Below are 12,767 nucleotides of genomic sequence, written 5' to 3'. Positions count from 1 at the left end.
CATTCAGAGCATGCGGCTATGTTACAAAGTGCCCGGACTCCTGGGTTCCCCGCATGCCAGACGCACGCTGCGTGCAGGACACAGTCACATGGGCATGAGCAATGGAAAGGGTTGGTGAACCAGACATGCAGCCCAAGGTCACACAGCTGACTAGAGAAAGAGGTCTCTGCCAAGGACAGGAGCCAAGATCCTTTCGTAAGAGGAATGAGTGGGGAGAAAGAAGCAGCCATTAGCGGTTGTCGTTAATACAAAGAGTTAAAAGTAGTAGCCCTAAAACCAGATGTTAGTAAAAACAGAAAACATGAGATCCTTGCAGAGAGAACAGAACCGGCTCTAAGAGGAACGGGGGGCTGCTGGGGCCACTACGGCCTTCAAGAGTGTCCCGGGGGTACCGGAGCACAGGGGAGCTGCTGCTGCTCATAGGACTTGAAAGTCAGTTCTGTTGGGTCTCAGGAAGAAGCCTGGTGCCTCTGGGTGAGAGAAGGTGAAGGAGCCAGAGCCCAGGCCTGGGAACCTCCCCCCAGGATGGGGGGGTCCATCAGTTTCTTGGCCAGGGTGACTGGCACAAGAAACGAGACGAAATTTAATTAAATCTAAATTGCTACTGGAATCCCTCCCCCACAGCCCCAGGACATCCCCCCAGAAGGCAAACACCTTCCTTTCCTCCCCTGCATGGGTTTGTTCCCAGCATGTCTGCAGCACCCAGTGTCCCCAGCAGGGGGCAGCAGGCCCCAGAGAACTGCTGCTGCAGGAAACCAAAGGAGAGGAGTGATCCGGTGCAGCGCAGGGCTGCGGATGCTTTGGGTGGTGGGATGGGGCAGGCCTCATGGTGTGGCTGGGGCGAACAGGCACCAGGCTTGTTCTCTGCAGTTAGACAGGAGAAGCCCTAACCCACCCAGGAGTCAAACCCACGTTTTGCAAGGGGTTTGTTTCTGAACGTGGCTAACCCCAGCTGGGAAAGGAGGGGACTGAACCCAATGCAGTGACTGGTTTTCAAGTCCTGGAGCTGGAGCAAAATGAATAATAAAAGCAGGTTAAATCCTTAACCAGTTAGGGGGTGGGGGAAGCAGCTGTAAAAGGAACAGAGGAAGAAGGCCAGATTTTTAATTCTTTTCTCTCCACCCACAGCAACGTGATCACAAGCCCTGCTTGGCCAGGGAAGCAGACACTTCATCGGCTAATGTTGAAAGCTGGGGGGAGTCCACCATATTGATGCTGCCAGAGGAGGAAACATTGCTAAGGCGACGGGGGGAGGCATCTCCGGAGATGGTGGGGGACTTGTAGACAATTTCAGCTCCATGGTCAGTCTTGGCTTTGGCATTCTCACGGAAGGTCAGCTTGTGAGTCTCGATCTGCAATGGGAAGATGTACAGAGTGAGCGGGGGGGACACTTGGCCTATTGCCCACGGACTGGCCTTAGAGGGATAGGGGGACTTTTTAAACAGTGAAGCTGGTTAATTCTGTCAACCCTGGCCCTCCCAAGGGGGTGTTGCTAGGAGCAAGGGAGGAGACTAGAACCAAGGGAAACCCAGTGCTTCCTACCCCCTTTCCAGCACTGTTACAGGGAGCGAGGCTGTGGGAATCAATCTGTTCACAGACTGATGCCCCAGAGGGTAGCATCATATGGCGGCAGGTGCAAGAGGGACCTGCCTTCGCTCAGCAGTCTGAACACCTTCCCTGTTCACATAGAGCAAACATTTACCACTGCATGATCCAGCTGAGAGTGCAGATACTGAGGCTCAGGAGACTGCTCCTTCAGGGAGCCAGAGGTGTCCATGAACCGGACACCCTTTGCTCCTGTGAAGCACGAGCTCCAAGGTGGAAGTTGACAGGGAGCTACTTACTGGGATTTTTCTCCTCCTCCTGCTCTGGGACCTGGCTCTCCTCAGGCATGGAGGGCTCAGGGGCCAGGGACTGAAGCACGGCACAGTCTGGACTGTGCGTCACACCACTGCGGGCTCCGCTCTCGTCTTCCTTCCCCTCCTTTCTCTACAGGTGAAGAAATCAGCAGGGCGCAAAATGCATCACATCAGCAACAGGATCTGACTGGATTGACCTCAGCCCAAACCCAAATGGAGGTGGGAGGGAGGGGAGAGGAACAAAATGCCCCAGTGGGAAAACCCAGTGGGCCCACAGCAGGAAGAGAGAGAGAGAGAGAGAGAAAGAGAAAGAGAGAGAGAGAGAGAGAGAGAGAGAAAGAGAAAGAGAGAGGGGGACAGTGCAGAGAGCCTCTGCAGTGAGGAGGAGGAAGAATGGCTTTCCCTTTGGGCATGAGAAAGGAGATACCAGAAGGCAAGATCTGAAGCAGGTCCCAAGTGCAGAAGGGTGACAGCCACCCCACCTGCATTCGAGCAATGCCAGCTCTGGTTCACAACAGGGCTGTACCACTCTGGAACACACCTGCCAGCCAGCATCCTCGCTAATGGAGTGCCAGCCACATGGTGTGCTGGCTCAGTGCTGGCTGCCTGGCAGGGCGGTGTTCAGCCAATGCCGGCCGTGATGATGGGGTTTGGCCACAAGGCCATTCTGCAAAGCACAAAGCAGGTCTGAGAGGTAAGACAGACAGGATGTGCAGTGGCAAGCAAGTAGAAATCTGCAATCTCTTTCACTGGGAGAGATTTTTGCATACCTGGCAGCCTTGTAGAGAACCCAGGGAAGACAGTATTACCCTGACAGGAGTGCCTGTGCTGTGTGGATATGTGGCCAGAGGATGCTCCCAGAAAAACCAGCAGCCTCTGAGGCCACATGCATGAAGCAGCAGGCTCCAAGCTGCTCTGCCTGTAGGCTACAGTGGGAGTTTGCAAGGCCACATCAAACTCGCCCACACAGAGCTGCCCTGCTCAGAGACATGCAGGAAGACTGCAGGCTGCCCAAGCACCCCTATGGGGACAAAGAGGGAGTGCCACTTGCTGGGATTTGTGCTGACAGATAGTGGCTCCATGCACATGGGTGAGAACAGTGGTGGGACACATGGGAGACAGCTACAGGGTGCATCTGGCCTGGACAGAGCACATGTGAACCTAAGTGACCAAAAGTAAAAAATTCCAGCATCAGGGAGACACGACTGGACCAACTCCCATGACTGAAGTTCCCTCCTGGGCATGTGAGTGACAGCCACATAGAAGGCAGGGAGCCACACTCTTAGAGTCTGTATGCAACTTTTGAGCAGAGAGCTGCCACGCCCCTCTCTAAAAGCCAAGGTCTTCAAGCCAGACATGGCACAAAGATGAAGAAAGAGCAGAGAAGGGAGCCCAGCAGAGGGAGCAGCAGTGGCACAGGGCAAGCTTATGACCATGGCTGCGAGGGATGGGGGAGGAAGCCAGAAACCCCTCTGTCAGAGAGGCTGGGGAGCTCATTGGAAGATGCCAAGAAAGATGCTGGAAAAAATGTTCATGATGTTTAGAAAGTGCTGAACCAAGTGCTGAAGAACAGGACTTGAAGCAGAACCAACCTCTCCTTGAAGCAATGCTGAACCACCAGGGACACCAATAACCTTCCCTTGGATCACTTTAGTGCAACAATCCAACCATCTGTGCCACTGTCCCAAGCACCCCCCAGGCCAGCAGGATTCGCTGCTGTGCTTTCTTCAGTCTCAGCTGGCGAGTGGGTGCACGGCCCTGATGGGGTCATAGCACCGTGACTCAATAGGATGGCTTCAAATAGCGTTTAGTTTTTATATAATACAGGATCAGTGGCATCTCAAATTAAAGTCTCTTCTTCAGGACTCTGATTTAATGAGGAACGTTCTTTATTCCTTCAAGACCTGCAGTCACTATTTAAGCATGGCTCCAGATACTTTTAAAATGCTGCTCGCTGTCACGGGCAGTCTGCCCAGCTTGACAGTCAATCAGACTAACTATATCTGTATTTGATCTGCAGCCTCAAGGTAGTGTAGGTACACACAGGCTGCACCCTTCATGGGACACTGAGAAAGCCACTCTGCACCCTGCTCTGCTGGACCACTGAATGGCAGGTAAAGCAGATGCTGAGATGGTCCAAATGCACTGTCAGTCAAGGGAACTGCTATAAAAGAAAGGATCTGATGTCTGCCATTCCAACATGCTCTGTGGCACAGTTCTGGAAATGTTAGGCCCAGAGACAACACAGCCCTTCTGCACAACTGCCTGAGCAACCTAACTAAAGGCCACAGAACTGCTGGCCTGCTTAAAGATAAGCTTGGACGTAGAGCGCTCCGTTTAACAAGAATTCAGTCATTAATCATGCCCACCCCCACCTGCTGAATGGCCAAACTCGCCACCCAAAGTGAAACGTTTCTCCATGCTGAGGTTGCTTTCTGCAACTATAGCACTAAGTTACCCCACACACGCACACACACACACACACACCGGGCTGTCGGATATCTTGCAGCTCTATGGCTCAGCTGTTTTGCCTGGCAGCAGGAAGAGACCTTGTCTCTGAAATGCTGGCTCACCTGCAAAGCTGTCCTTCTAGAGAAACACCCAAATGCACAAGGCTCGGTTTGTAACTATGGCTCCACAGAGTGTGTGTGTAAGGGGTGGCTCCTTACTGCACATGCTGTAGTGCTTTTGGATAATTTTAACACGTGTAGAAGACCACCTCAGTCAGAAGGTCTGCATCCATCTTAAGCAACGTGCTTCTGTGACCTGAAGTCCAACTGACTTGGGCAGAGGTCTGAGGCCACGGGGCTGAGCAGGAGTCCTACTTTTTAAGGATGACATCCTTTAAACCCTGATCTCTAATGGGCAGCAGCAGTGCTCAGCTTGGACAGTGGCCTGTTTTAGCAGCTGCACACACTTGTTTGTGATGCTGTGAATGGAGCGAGGGCAAGGCAACCAGCAGAACCTCACCTTCAGAGAAGAGGAGGCCTTGGTGCAACAGGGGCTGGATGTGCAGAGCTGCTACAGCAATGGCTGGCCCCCGACTTGAGGGGGCACGGAGCACAGGGCCCTGCAAGGACTGGGAAAACTCTCGGTCCTGGGCAACATCCTACCTTTTTATTGCCCCCTCCAGGAACATGGGTGATGTTGTCTAATGACCCAATTTTCGAATGCACCTTGTCTTTGAAGTCCAGTTTCTCAGACTTCACCTCCACCTGGCCACCACCTGGAAGAGAAAGCAAAAATGTGAATGGCTGCCAGGAGGTGGCAGCTAGTGGTCTATGCCTGCATTCATGGCCTCTGTGGGCCTCACATGCGTAACATGGCACGACTGCCTGAAGTGTGCTGCATGTTGTGCACCGGGGGTGCAACCTTGGGAGAAGGCTGGGAGCCCATGATCCAACTGACAACTGCATGCACTGAATCACTGGTAGCATGTGCAAAGTCCATGCTGTCCTGGGTAAGTGGCCACGTAATCCTCTTCTGCAACTTCTCATGATGGCAGCCCTTAAAGGAGTTATATCAACGTCAGCATTGCTGCACCCAGGGCTGTAAACACGCAGAACAGCCAACTTTACCTCCCCTCCTTCCCCACAACACGTGCAACCTAAACAACTGACATGATGTGACAAGCTCTTTTGGGAAAGCCCCTGGAATACCCCCTGGGCACTAAGAAGTCAGGAGCAATACCTGGTTTATGATGAATGTTGCCCAAGGAACCACATTTGGATGTCACGTGGCTCAGGTCTACTGGCTTGTAAACAATTTGCACCTGGTCATATAAAAAAGGAAAAGGACATGCAATTTTTAGCACCACCAATGATTTTTTAACAAAAGGGGAGAGGGGGTAAAAAACACCGGAGCCTGATCTGTATTTGAGACAAAGCAGTTTAGACTCCCAGCTTATTAATACACCAGCAATTACAGAAGAAGTTGCCACCAGAAACTGTGAAATCGTTAAAGCCCATGTGCAGTAACCTGTCTAAAATGTCGGCATGCATAAGATCACCTCTCCTGGGAGGGGGAAAGGAGAGGCAGTTTAATAAAGTGCTTCAGTGAAAAGAAAAAAAGTGGAATGCTGATTAATCAAGTTTCACATTATAAAAATCATTCCAAAGAGAAAGACTAGAGAGAAATGTAAAAATAATAAAATAAATACCTTTGCTGATGTAAAACTTAAACTCTATGTCCTCAAAAACTGAAAGAATAGAAATGGTCAATGGGCACAGCATTTTTTTTTAAATGACTGTAATATGCATTTCTGAAAATGCGGAAATGGAATTAAAGGGCTTGTTTGTTTTAAAATAATACAAATAATAAATACAGTGCAGGAAAATATATTTAAGTGATTGCTCTAATGCAGGACATTAAAACAGTAGCATGTATTATTATTTAAAGTGACTTTTTAAAAAATGTTACATGTCTGAATGCAGCATCTAACCATTTCATTCAAACCACCAAGTTCTAAGATTTCTCATCACATGACACTGAGCATCTGGAGTTTTTTGGATATGTCGTATCAGCCTTTGGAAACATGTGAACTGGTTATGCAAGACCGTTGCAATTACACACAAAATGGACAGTTAGGCTGAAGCTTGCTTAGCAGTTAAATTGCGAGCTAAATGCCACAGTTGAAAACATGGAACAAGCTGGTAACAGGTTAGACTTGAGATGATCTGAGACAGAGGAATCTGAGCACACACACACACACACCAGCCACATTAGGAGCAGAATACAGGAGGGAAAGGCGCCATCTCCGAGTTGCTTTAAACCAGGTTACTTTTTGGCAACACGACTGTGTAACACCAGCACAAGGAAGGCTTGGCTGGCAGCTAGTTATTCTGGACCTGAAAGTTACTGGACCATCAGATCTTATGAGCCCAGTCCTTACTCACCATGAAAACTGTGCCTCCAAAAACAAAATACATCCAAAAACTAAATACCAAGTCCCTCCATTCTGGGAGGGTAAGAGGCTGGCCTGCTATCTGCATGAAGTCACTCTGTCTGGAAACAGGCCTGGGGGCTCCAAAGCTGCAGGTGCTGGCTTGACAGTTCAAGCACCAGGCAGGTGCTTGTTGCACAGGCAGGATGCATTTCAGCTTCGGATGCTGTGGACTGAACATGCTTCCCCTAGTCTTTCACTCAACCATCTCCAGAAGAGCACAGCTCACATTGCTGCCATTTCCAGTTCCCACCTGGAAAGTCTCTCTTTTCTGTCAAAAAAAGGTGCTCAAGATTCATTCTGAGCCAGGTCTGAAAGCAGTGCACACATGGCTTGTTGGCAGGCATCAGCCTTATGGTGAAACATTTAACCTGAAACTTATATTTTTAGATGCCGGAAGACTGACATCCTCACCCACTGAATATCTGAGCTCTGGTTAATTAAAGCTAGCGTGTCACAACCCCTGGCAGCTCAAAACACAGTCAGAGCGAGACACATCTGAGTACGTAGTTCTTGCATGCAAAGACCAAAGGGCACATCTCACATGCAAGGGAGAGAGAAAATGGAAGAGAAGAACATCCTGGGATTTGGCTTCACGGGGGAGAACACTGGGAATGAGCACGCAGACAGGAAAAATCGCTCTTTTAACCCACATACAGATTTACAGCTGAACTTTGTCCAACAAGGCAAGGAACAGGAGACTCAAGGCACAGGAGACACTGTTGTACCCAGAGCTCCCCTGTGCCTCCCAGGAACACACCATTGCTTTCAGCTGGAACCAAAAACCACGTGATAAAAGCCTGACTCAGACATTTGTGAGCTATAAGGAGTGATTTCAGAGCAAGACTTGGCATCCTCTGCGCTGGCCACCTTCAAAGCAATGTGCAAACAGCACTTCTCTGCCTTTCTCTTGGCACCTTCTACAGATCTTAAGTGGCAGAGGGGAGGACAATGGACACATGGAGAGATGTGCCAGAGCCACGGGTGACTGGTTCCTCCCAAGTCTGGGGGTGCACTAGATCACTGATGGGGGGGGGGGGGTTCTCCCTGTGGCCGATCAGTCTGGGGGGGCAGGGGGTCCCCCTGCGGCCGATCATTGAGTGCAGAACCACCAGCACTTCTGCCGGCACTTCCAGTTTCGCGGATGGTGCTTCCAAGGGGCGCGCAGCCTCTCTCAGGGGCTGCATGTGCATCCCCTACACGTCACCAATGGCCAGAGCCCAGCTTCAGGGGCAGGACTCCTTTCCTTGATGCCTCTTGCTGGGGAAGCAGTATTAGAGGGTCATGCTGCACTGCTTGCCCTGTCAGCTTAAAGGAAAAAAGTATGTTGCTGTAGCAACAGCTCATTTTCCACTCACTGGCTGTGTTCTCATGGGTGAGGAGCAGGAATTCACTTGCCTACATTAGACTTAATCAGAAGCCAGGGAACAGGGTGCACGGGACAAGTGCTGGCCTCTGACAAAACACATGGTGGCAGCACCGTGGATCTGGGGTAAAAGCCAGGACTGAGAATGTGCAGCCCCCATCCCTCTTCCAAAGCAGGCAGGAGACTAATTTCAGGGAGTGCTTTAACCTCTGATGGGCCAGCTCTTTTGGCCACTGAAGACATAAACAAATGGCAACCTATTTAACCATCCAGTGGCAAGCCCAGTTGTGTTTCGAAGGCTTGAGTGACTGACCCTTCAGAATGCCGGAGGGAAATGTACTTCCCTTTTTGTTTTACATTTGTTTGAAAAGACTGAGGGCCTTCTGCTGAGTGCAGGACAGCTCCCAGATGCTGGTCACACAGGGCAGGGAGGGCCCACCTCTCTAGGGACATGCTGGTGACCATTTCTGTGACATCTGCACTTGGGTCTGTTATCTTCTCTCCAAGAGCTAAATTCTGCTTTCAGAAACACTGATGTAAGCTCCCTGATTTTAGGAGAAATACTTCTGATTTCTGATGGTGTAACTGAGAGATGAATTTGGCTACTTCAGATTAAAAAGGGAGGCAGAAACATTGCCTGGACCTGTAGAGAGTAGTAAACTTCTACATCCAAATCTGTGAGTCCAGCAATGCTTTGTGACCAATTCCTGTAAGCACCTGCCTAAAGCATGCTGGAGGGATATTCCATGAAGGGACCATGCAACCCATGGATTATACCTGCTTCAGTGCATATCAAAATCTGGTTGGGGACTGGCCCTTCATGTCTGATGCAATTTCAGCGGGAAATAAAAACAGGGCTTCTATTTGCCTGCATGTCAGAAAATATCCATCTACAGTCCTAGTCAGCATGTGGCAAGCATTAATAGTCACCTAATACCTGTTAGTGTTATTCTGCTCTGCAGGCAATAAAGCACCTGTACTTCCAGACACCCAGAAACCTTTGGATTAACTGGGCTGTTCTCTTCCACTCATTCTAGAAGGGTTTTAGTTAGCTCTGCCTAGGCAACAGCAGGTACAGGACTTGTTAGACTTTATCTAACTGGGTCTTCCATGTTAATGAGTTAATTCATCGCACGTCCCCAATCGCTATCTGAGCACGCGGTCACTAGAGATAGCATTGGCGGGTTAGTGCAGAGTCATGCCAATTCTATTACAGTGCATCAAGGTGTGAAGGTACTCACACTGCCGCCTCCTGGGACGTGTTTGATATTATCCTTTGAGCCACACCTGGCTTGAACGCTGCCAAGGTCCAGCTTCTTATTAACAATCTGCACCTTCGATAGCCAGAAAAGAACATGAGTAACAGCATCACTGTCTCCAGACCAATGACACGTTAACTGACTCAAAAAGGAAGCTCCCAACGATCATGTGCTGGTTCAATGCTGCATTCTCTCTGCTCAAGGAAGCTGAAGGCAGATTCTCCAGTGACTGGCAAAGGTGAGCAGCCCAGAGATTGCACTCAATGGGAATCATCTGTCTCCAGCACAGGCGGCCCTATTCTACAAGGTAAGAGAACATACCAAAAACAGCTCTCTGCACCGCCTTTGCCACACACAGAGGGGAACATGCTGAGCAGGAGGGTATGGGTGTGGTGAGGTGAGAATCTGCATGAAGATGGTAGGAACCACCTCTGATGTGGTAGCCAATGAGACAGGCAAATCCTCAGAGACAAATGCTGCCCAGCCACAGAGTGGCATCAATCTGCACAAGGCAGCTTCCCACCCATCCTTAGGGGCACTGCAGCCCTGCCTTTGAATGCTGCACGAGCACTGAATGACGGCAAACTGCAGGAAACATTTGGGAAGAGCACAAAGCCCGAAGAAGCAGTATGTTCAGAGCTTGCAGGTACTGCAATTCCTGGTATATTACATGTTCTCCCCCAAAAAGAAATAGAGGTGGGAAGTTAAAGCATGATTTACACATTAAAAAGTATGCAACAAAAAAAAGGATATTGAAATCACAGCAATAGAGGTGACCAAAATTCAGTCAAATTTACATTAAGAACTTTCCTCCACAATTTGATATGTTTTTGGTGGTGTGATGTATATGCTGGAAAACTGCAGTACGTGCAGGCAGGCAGTCAAGTTCGGCAGCACTTCAGGTGTGCACAAGACCCCACCAGATGCCCAAAAGGGAGAACATCATGAAACAGAGACCGAAGCCTGCCCACTTCATAGAGTTTTAAATCATGGATGAGTATGGGCCCATAACAGCTGAAGCTGAAGAAGGGATTTGTCATCTCTGCTGTAATTCATGCCTAGAGGCATATAACATACCTACCCAGGCAAATTCAAGCTACAACCTGCAGGGAAACTCTCGAAGTCTGCCCTGTCCCCACAAAGGGAGACCTGGCTACGCACAGATGTAATGTCATTATTTCAATATGTCATGTGATTTATTTACTCAAATGGTCTATACTGATACAGTTTCTAGTATGGACCTAGTGATGCCAGCATAAACATGCCTCACATCACCATGATACAGTCTTCTTCTTGCCTGGCACTGGACTTAAATGATCTAATGATCCTTCTGGCTTTAAAACTCTGTGGGCATAAACAAACATCTTTACATCAAGATAACTGGACCCCCTGCCCAGGTGCAACTTAAACTACACCACTCAAGCTGCATGTAGACAAGGCATAAGTTTATTTCACAAGGAAAGAGTTACTTGTAGCAGCAGCATCAATAACTCTGACTAGAAATGAGAACCATCGCATTGTACTGGCACCACACTCTAGGAAATGACCACATTATATCAAGCCAAACATGAGGTCCTTGATGTTGCAAAGATAAATGCAGGTGGGTCTGACACTTCAGAAAGCATCTGGGCTGTTGCAGGCTTAATGATTAGCAGCAACAGGCTACATTTGAGGGCCCTTCCTGGCTACACTTTGTTTTAAAAGGTTAATGAATGGGATAGAAAAATTGAGGACTGATGAAACCGCTTGTGTGGTACTTTCTTTTTCTTTTTTTGAGCCCTGAGACAATTCATTCTGAAAACCCAGGAACAAATTCAGCAGAGGTGGATTTTTAAACACCAAGGCATTTTCATCAGTGACTCTTCAGCACTACAGATTCCTAAATAACACAGAGGACACATCACCTCCAACACAGTGTGTTCAAAGAGGCCCCTGTCTCCAGCACCTTTATTTCCCTTTCTTTCCTATCATTTGCTGCCTGCCTTTCCAAAGCAAACCAGGCCATCCTCAGTACCATTCTACTGAATTTAGGGGATGCAGAAAAATACCTTGAACATTCAGCAAACAGTTGATACCTTAGGCCATTTCTAGCTCTCTCCGTCCTGCGCTTCATCTGCTAGATCATGCTGCTGTGCACAACAAAACTCCAGCTTTTTTTGTCTGCTCCTGTGTTCCTTGTAGGCTGCAGCACTTCAAATTCAGAGCTCTTATGTGCCATACAGATACATGGCCATCCTCTACACAAACCCCTGCCAGAGCACTTGAAAATCTTTGCAATGGCAAGCAGCAGTGGTGCTCTCCAGCAAGGGGCCATGAAAGGGTTTTGCTTGATCCTCCAGCATCCACAGTGCTCCAGAGGAAAGGGAGCCGATTTCAAAGGGGAAATAAGTAATGAAAACAGACACAATGGCAAGTGGATGTTTCACTTTAAAACCACTGAACTACTGCAATTTCAAAGACAGCAGGTGTTTTGGCAGTGCGCTGAAAAGTAGCTTTTTGATGCAAAGCCTTCAAGAAAAGCTTATCCAGATGTTACCATGACCTGAGACCACTATTCCGGAAGAGGCCCGGAGCACATCACATACCTTCCTTCAACTAAAAGTTTGATAAGACTGCTTCAAGGTTTGTGAAAAGTGCTGAGGGTTGACAGCAGTCAACTGATGTAAAAGGTTGAGGAACCACCAGTTTATCCAGTCTGAAGAATCATACAGAAATCTAGGAGGGCATATCAGCTCTGCTCAGGTGCATCTGCCAAGGGTGACTGATGTCAGCAGCATCTTCATTGCAACCCAGCACCAACTCCAAAAGCCACGTAATAAAGTGCAGTGAAAAGTAAAATGTGTATCTAGTTGGTAAGGTGCTAGTAGAATATTCATTTTTTTATTTAAATGGAAAAGTCAAATCAAGTGGCATATATGCAACCTATATAAATTCCAGTGTGACATATTTACTGAGCCACTCAGTTGCATTAACAGGCACTCAAAATGGCTTTCTTCCAGTCCTGGCAACAACTCACCATGGGGCAGGCAAGGAACAGTGTTCAGAAGTGGGAGGAGCAGGAGAGGCTGGGATCACATGCCCCTGCCTTTGGGTTGTAGGTGCATGTGGAGGGGGAGGTGATATGTGTGTATGCGTCTGTGGAACAGGTTTGCCTGGGCACTAGATCCTGGGAGCCATAAGGGGGTGGGAGGGAGGCATGTGCAGCAGAGCATGCCTGGGTGGTGCAGTCCACGCTGCCCCCGTGGTTCTCCACAAGAGGCTGAGCCCCCTCACCCCAGGCAGCCTGCACTGTGCTCCCACCGCACCAGTGCCTGGCTAGGCACTGCTGTGCAGGCCCTACC

At 49.1% G+C, this 12,767-nt stretch overlaps 1 protein-coding gene across 4 annotated transcripts in view; it reads right to left on the bottom strand.

The window, feature by feature from the left end:
- Nucleotides 1-865: 865 nt before the first annotated feature.
- MAPT (microtubule associated protein tau) overlaps nucleotides 866-12,767 on the bottom strand; it is a 60,979-nt gene continuing 49,077 nt past the window's right edge. For all 4 annotated transcript variants that reach the window (XM_019548453.1, XM_019548455.1, XM_019548454.1 and 1 more), the window contains 4 exons: nucleotides 9,409-9,501; nucleotides 5,550-5,631; nucleotides 4,973-5,085; nucleotides 866-1,352 (listed from right to left, as the gene is read on the bottom strand). In XM_019548453.1, the coding sequence (XP_019403998.1) occupies nucleotides 1,137-1,352; nucleotides 4,973-5,085; nucleotides 5,550-5,631; nucleotides 9,409-9,501 (504 nt within the window). In that variant the 3' untranslated portion in view covers nucleotides 866-1,136. The remainder of the gene's footprint in view (nucleotides 1,353-4,972; nucleotides 5,086-5,549; nucleotides 5,632-9,408; nucleotides 9,502-12,767) is intronic.

Source organism: Crocodylus porosus, unplaced genomic scaffold (assembly GCF_001723895.1).
Source record: "Crocodylus porosus isolate Cpor-Errol unplaced genomic scaffold, CroPor_comp1, whole genome shotgun sequence".
NCBI classification, from domain to species: domain Eukaryota; kingdom Metazoa; phylum Chordata; order Crocodylia; family Crocodylidae; genus Crocodylus; species Crocodylus porosus.
The sequence above is the reverse complement of the archived record's forward strand: the minus strand, read 5'-3'. Positions and strand labels throughout refer to the sequence as shown.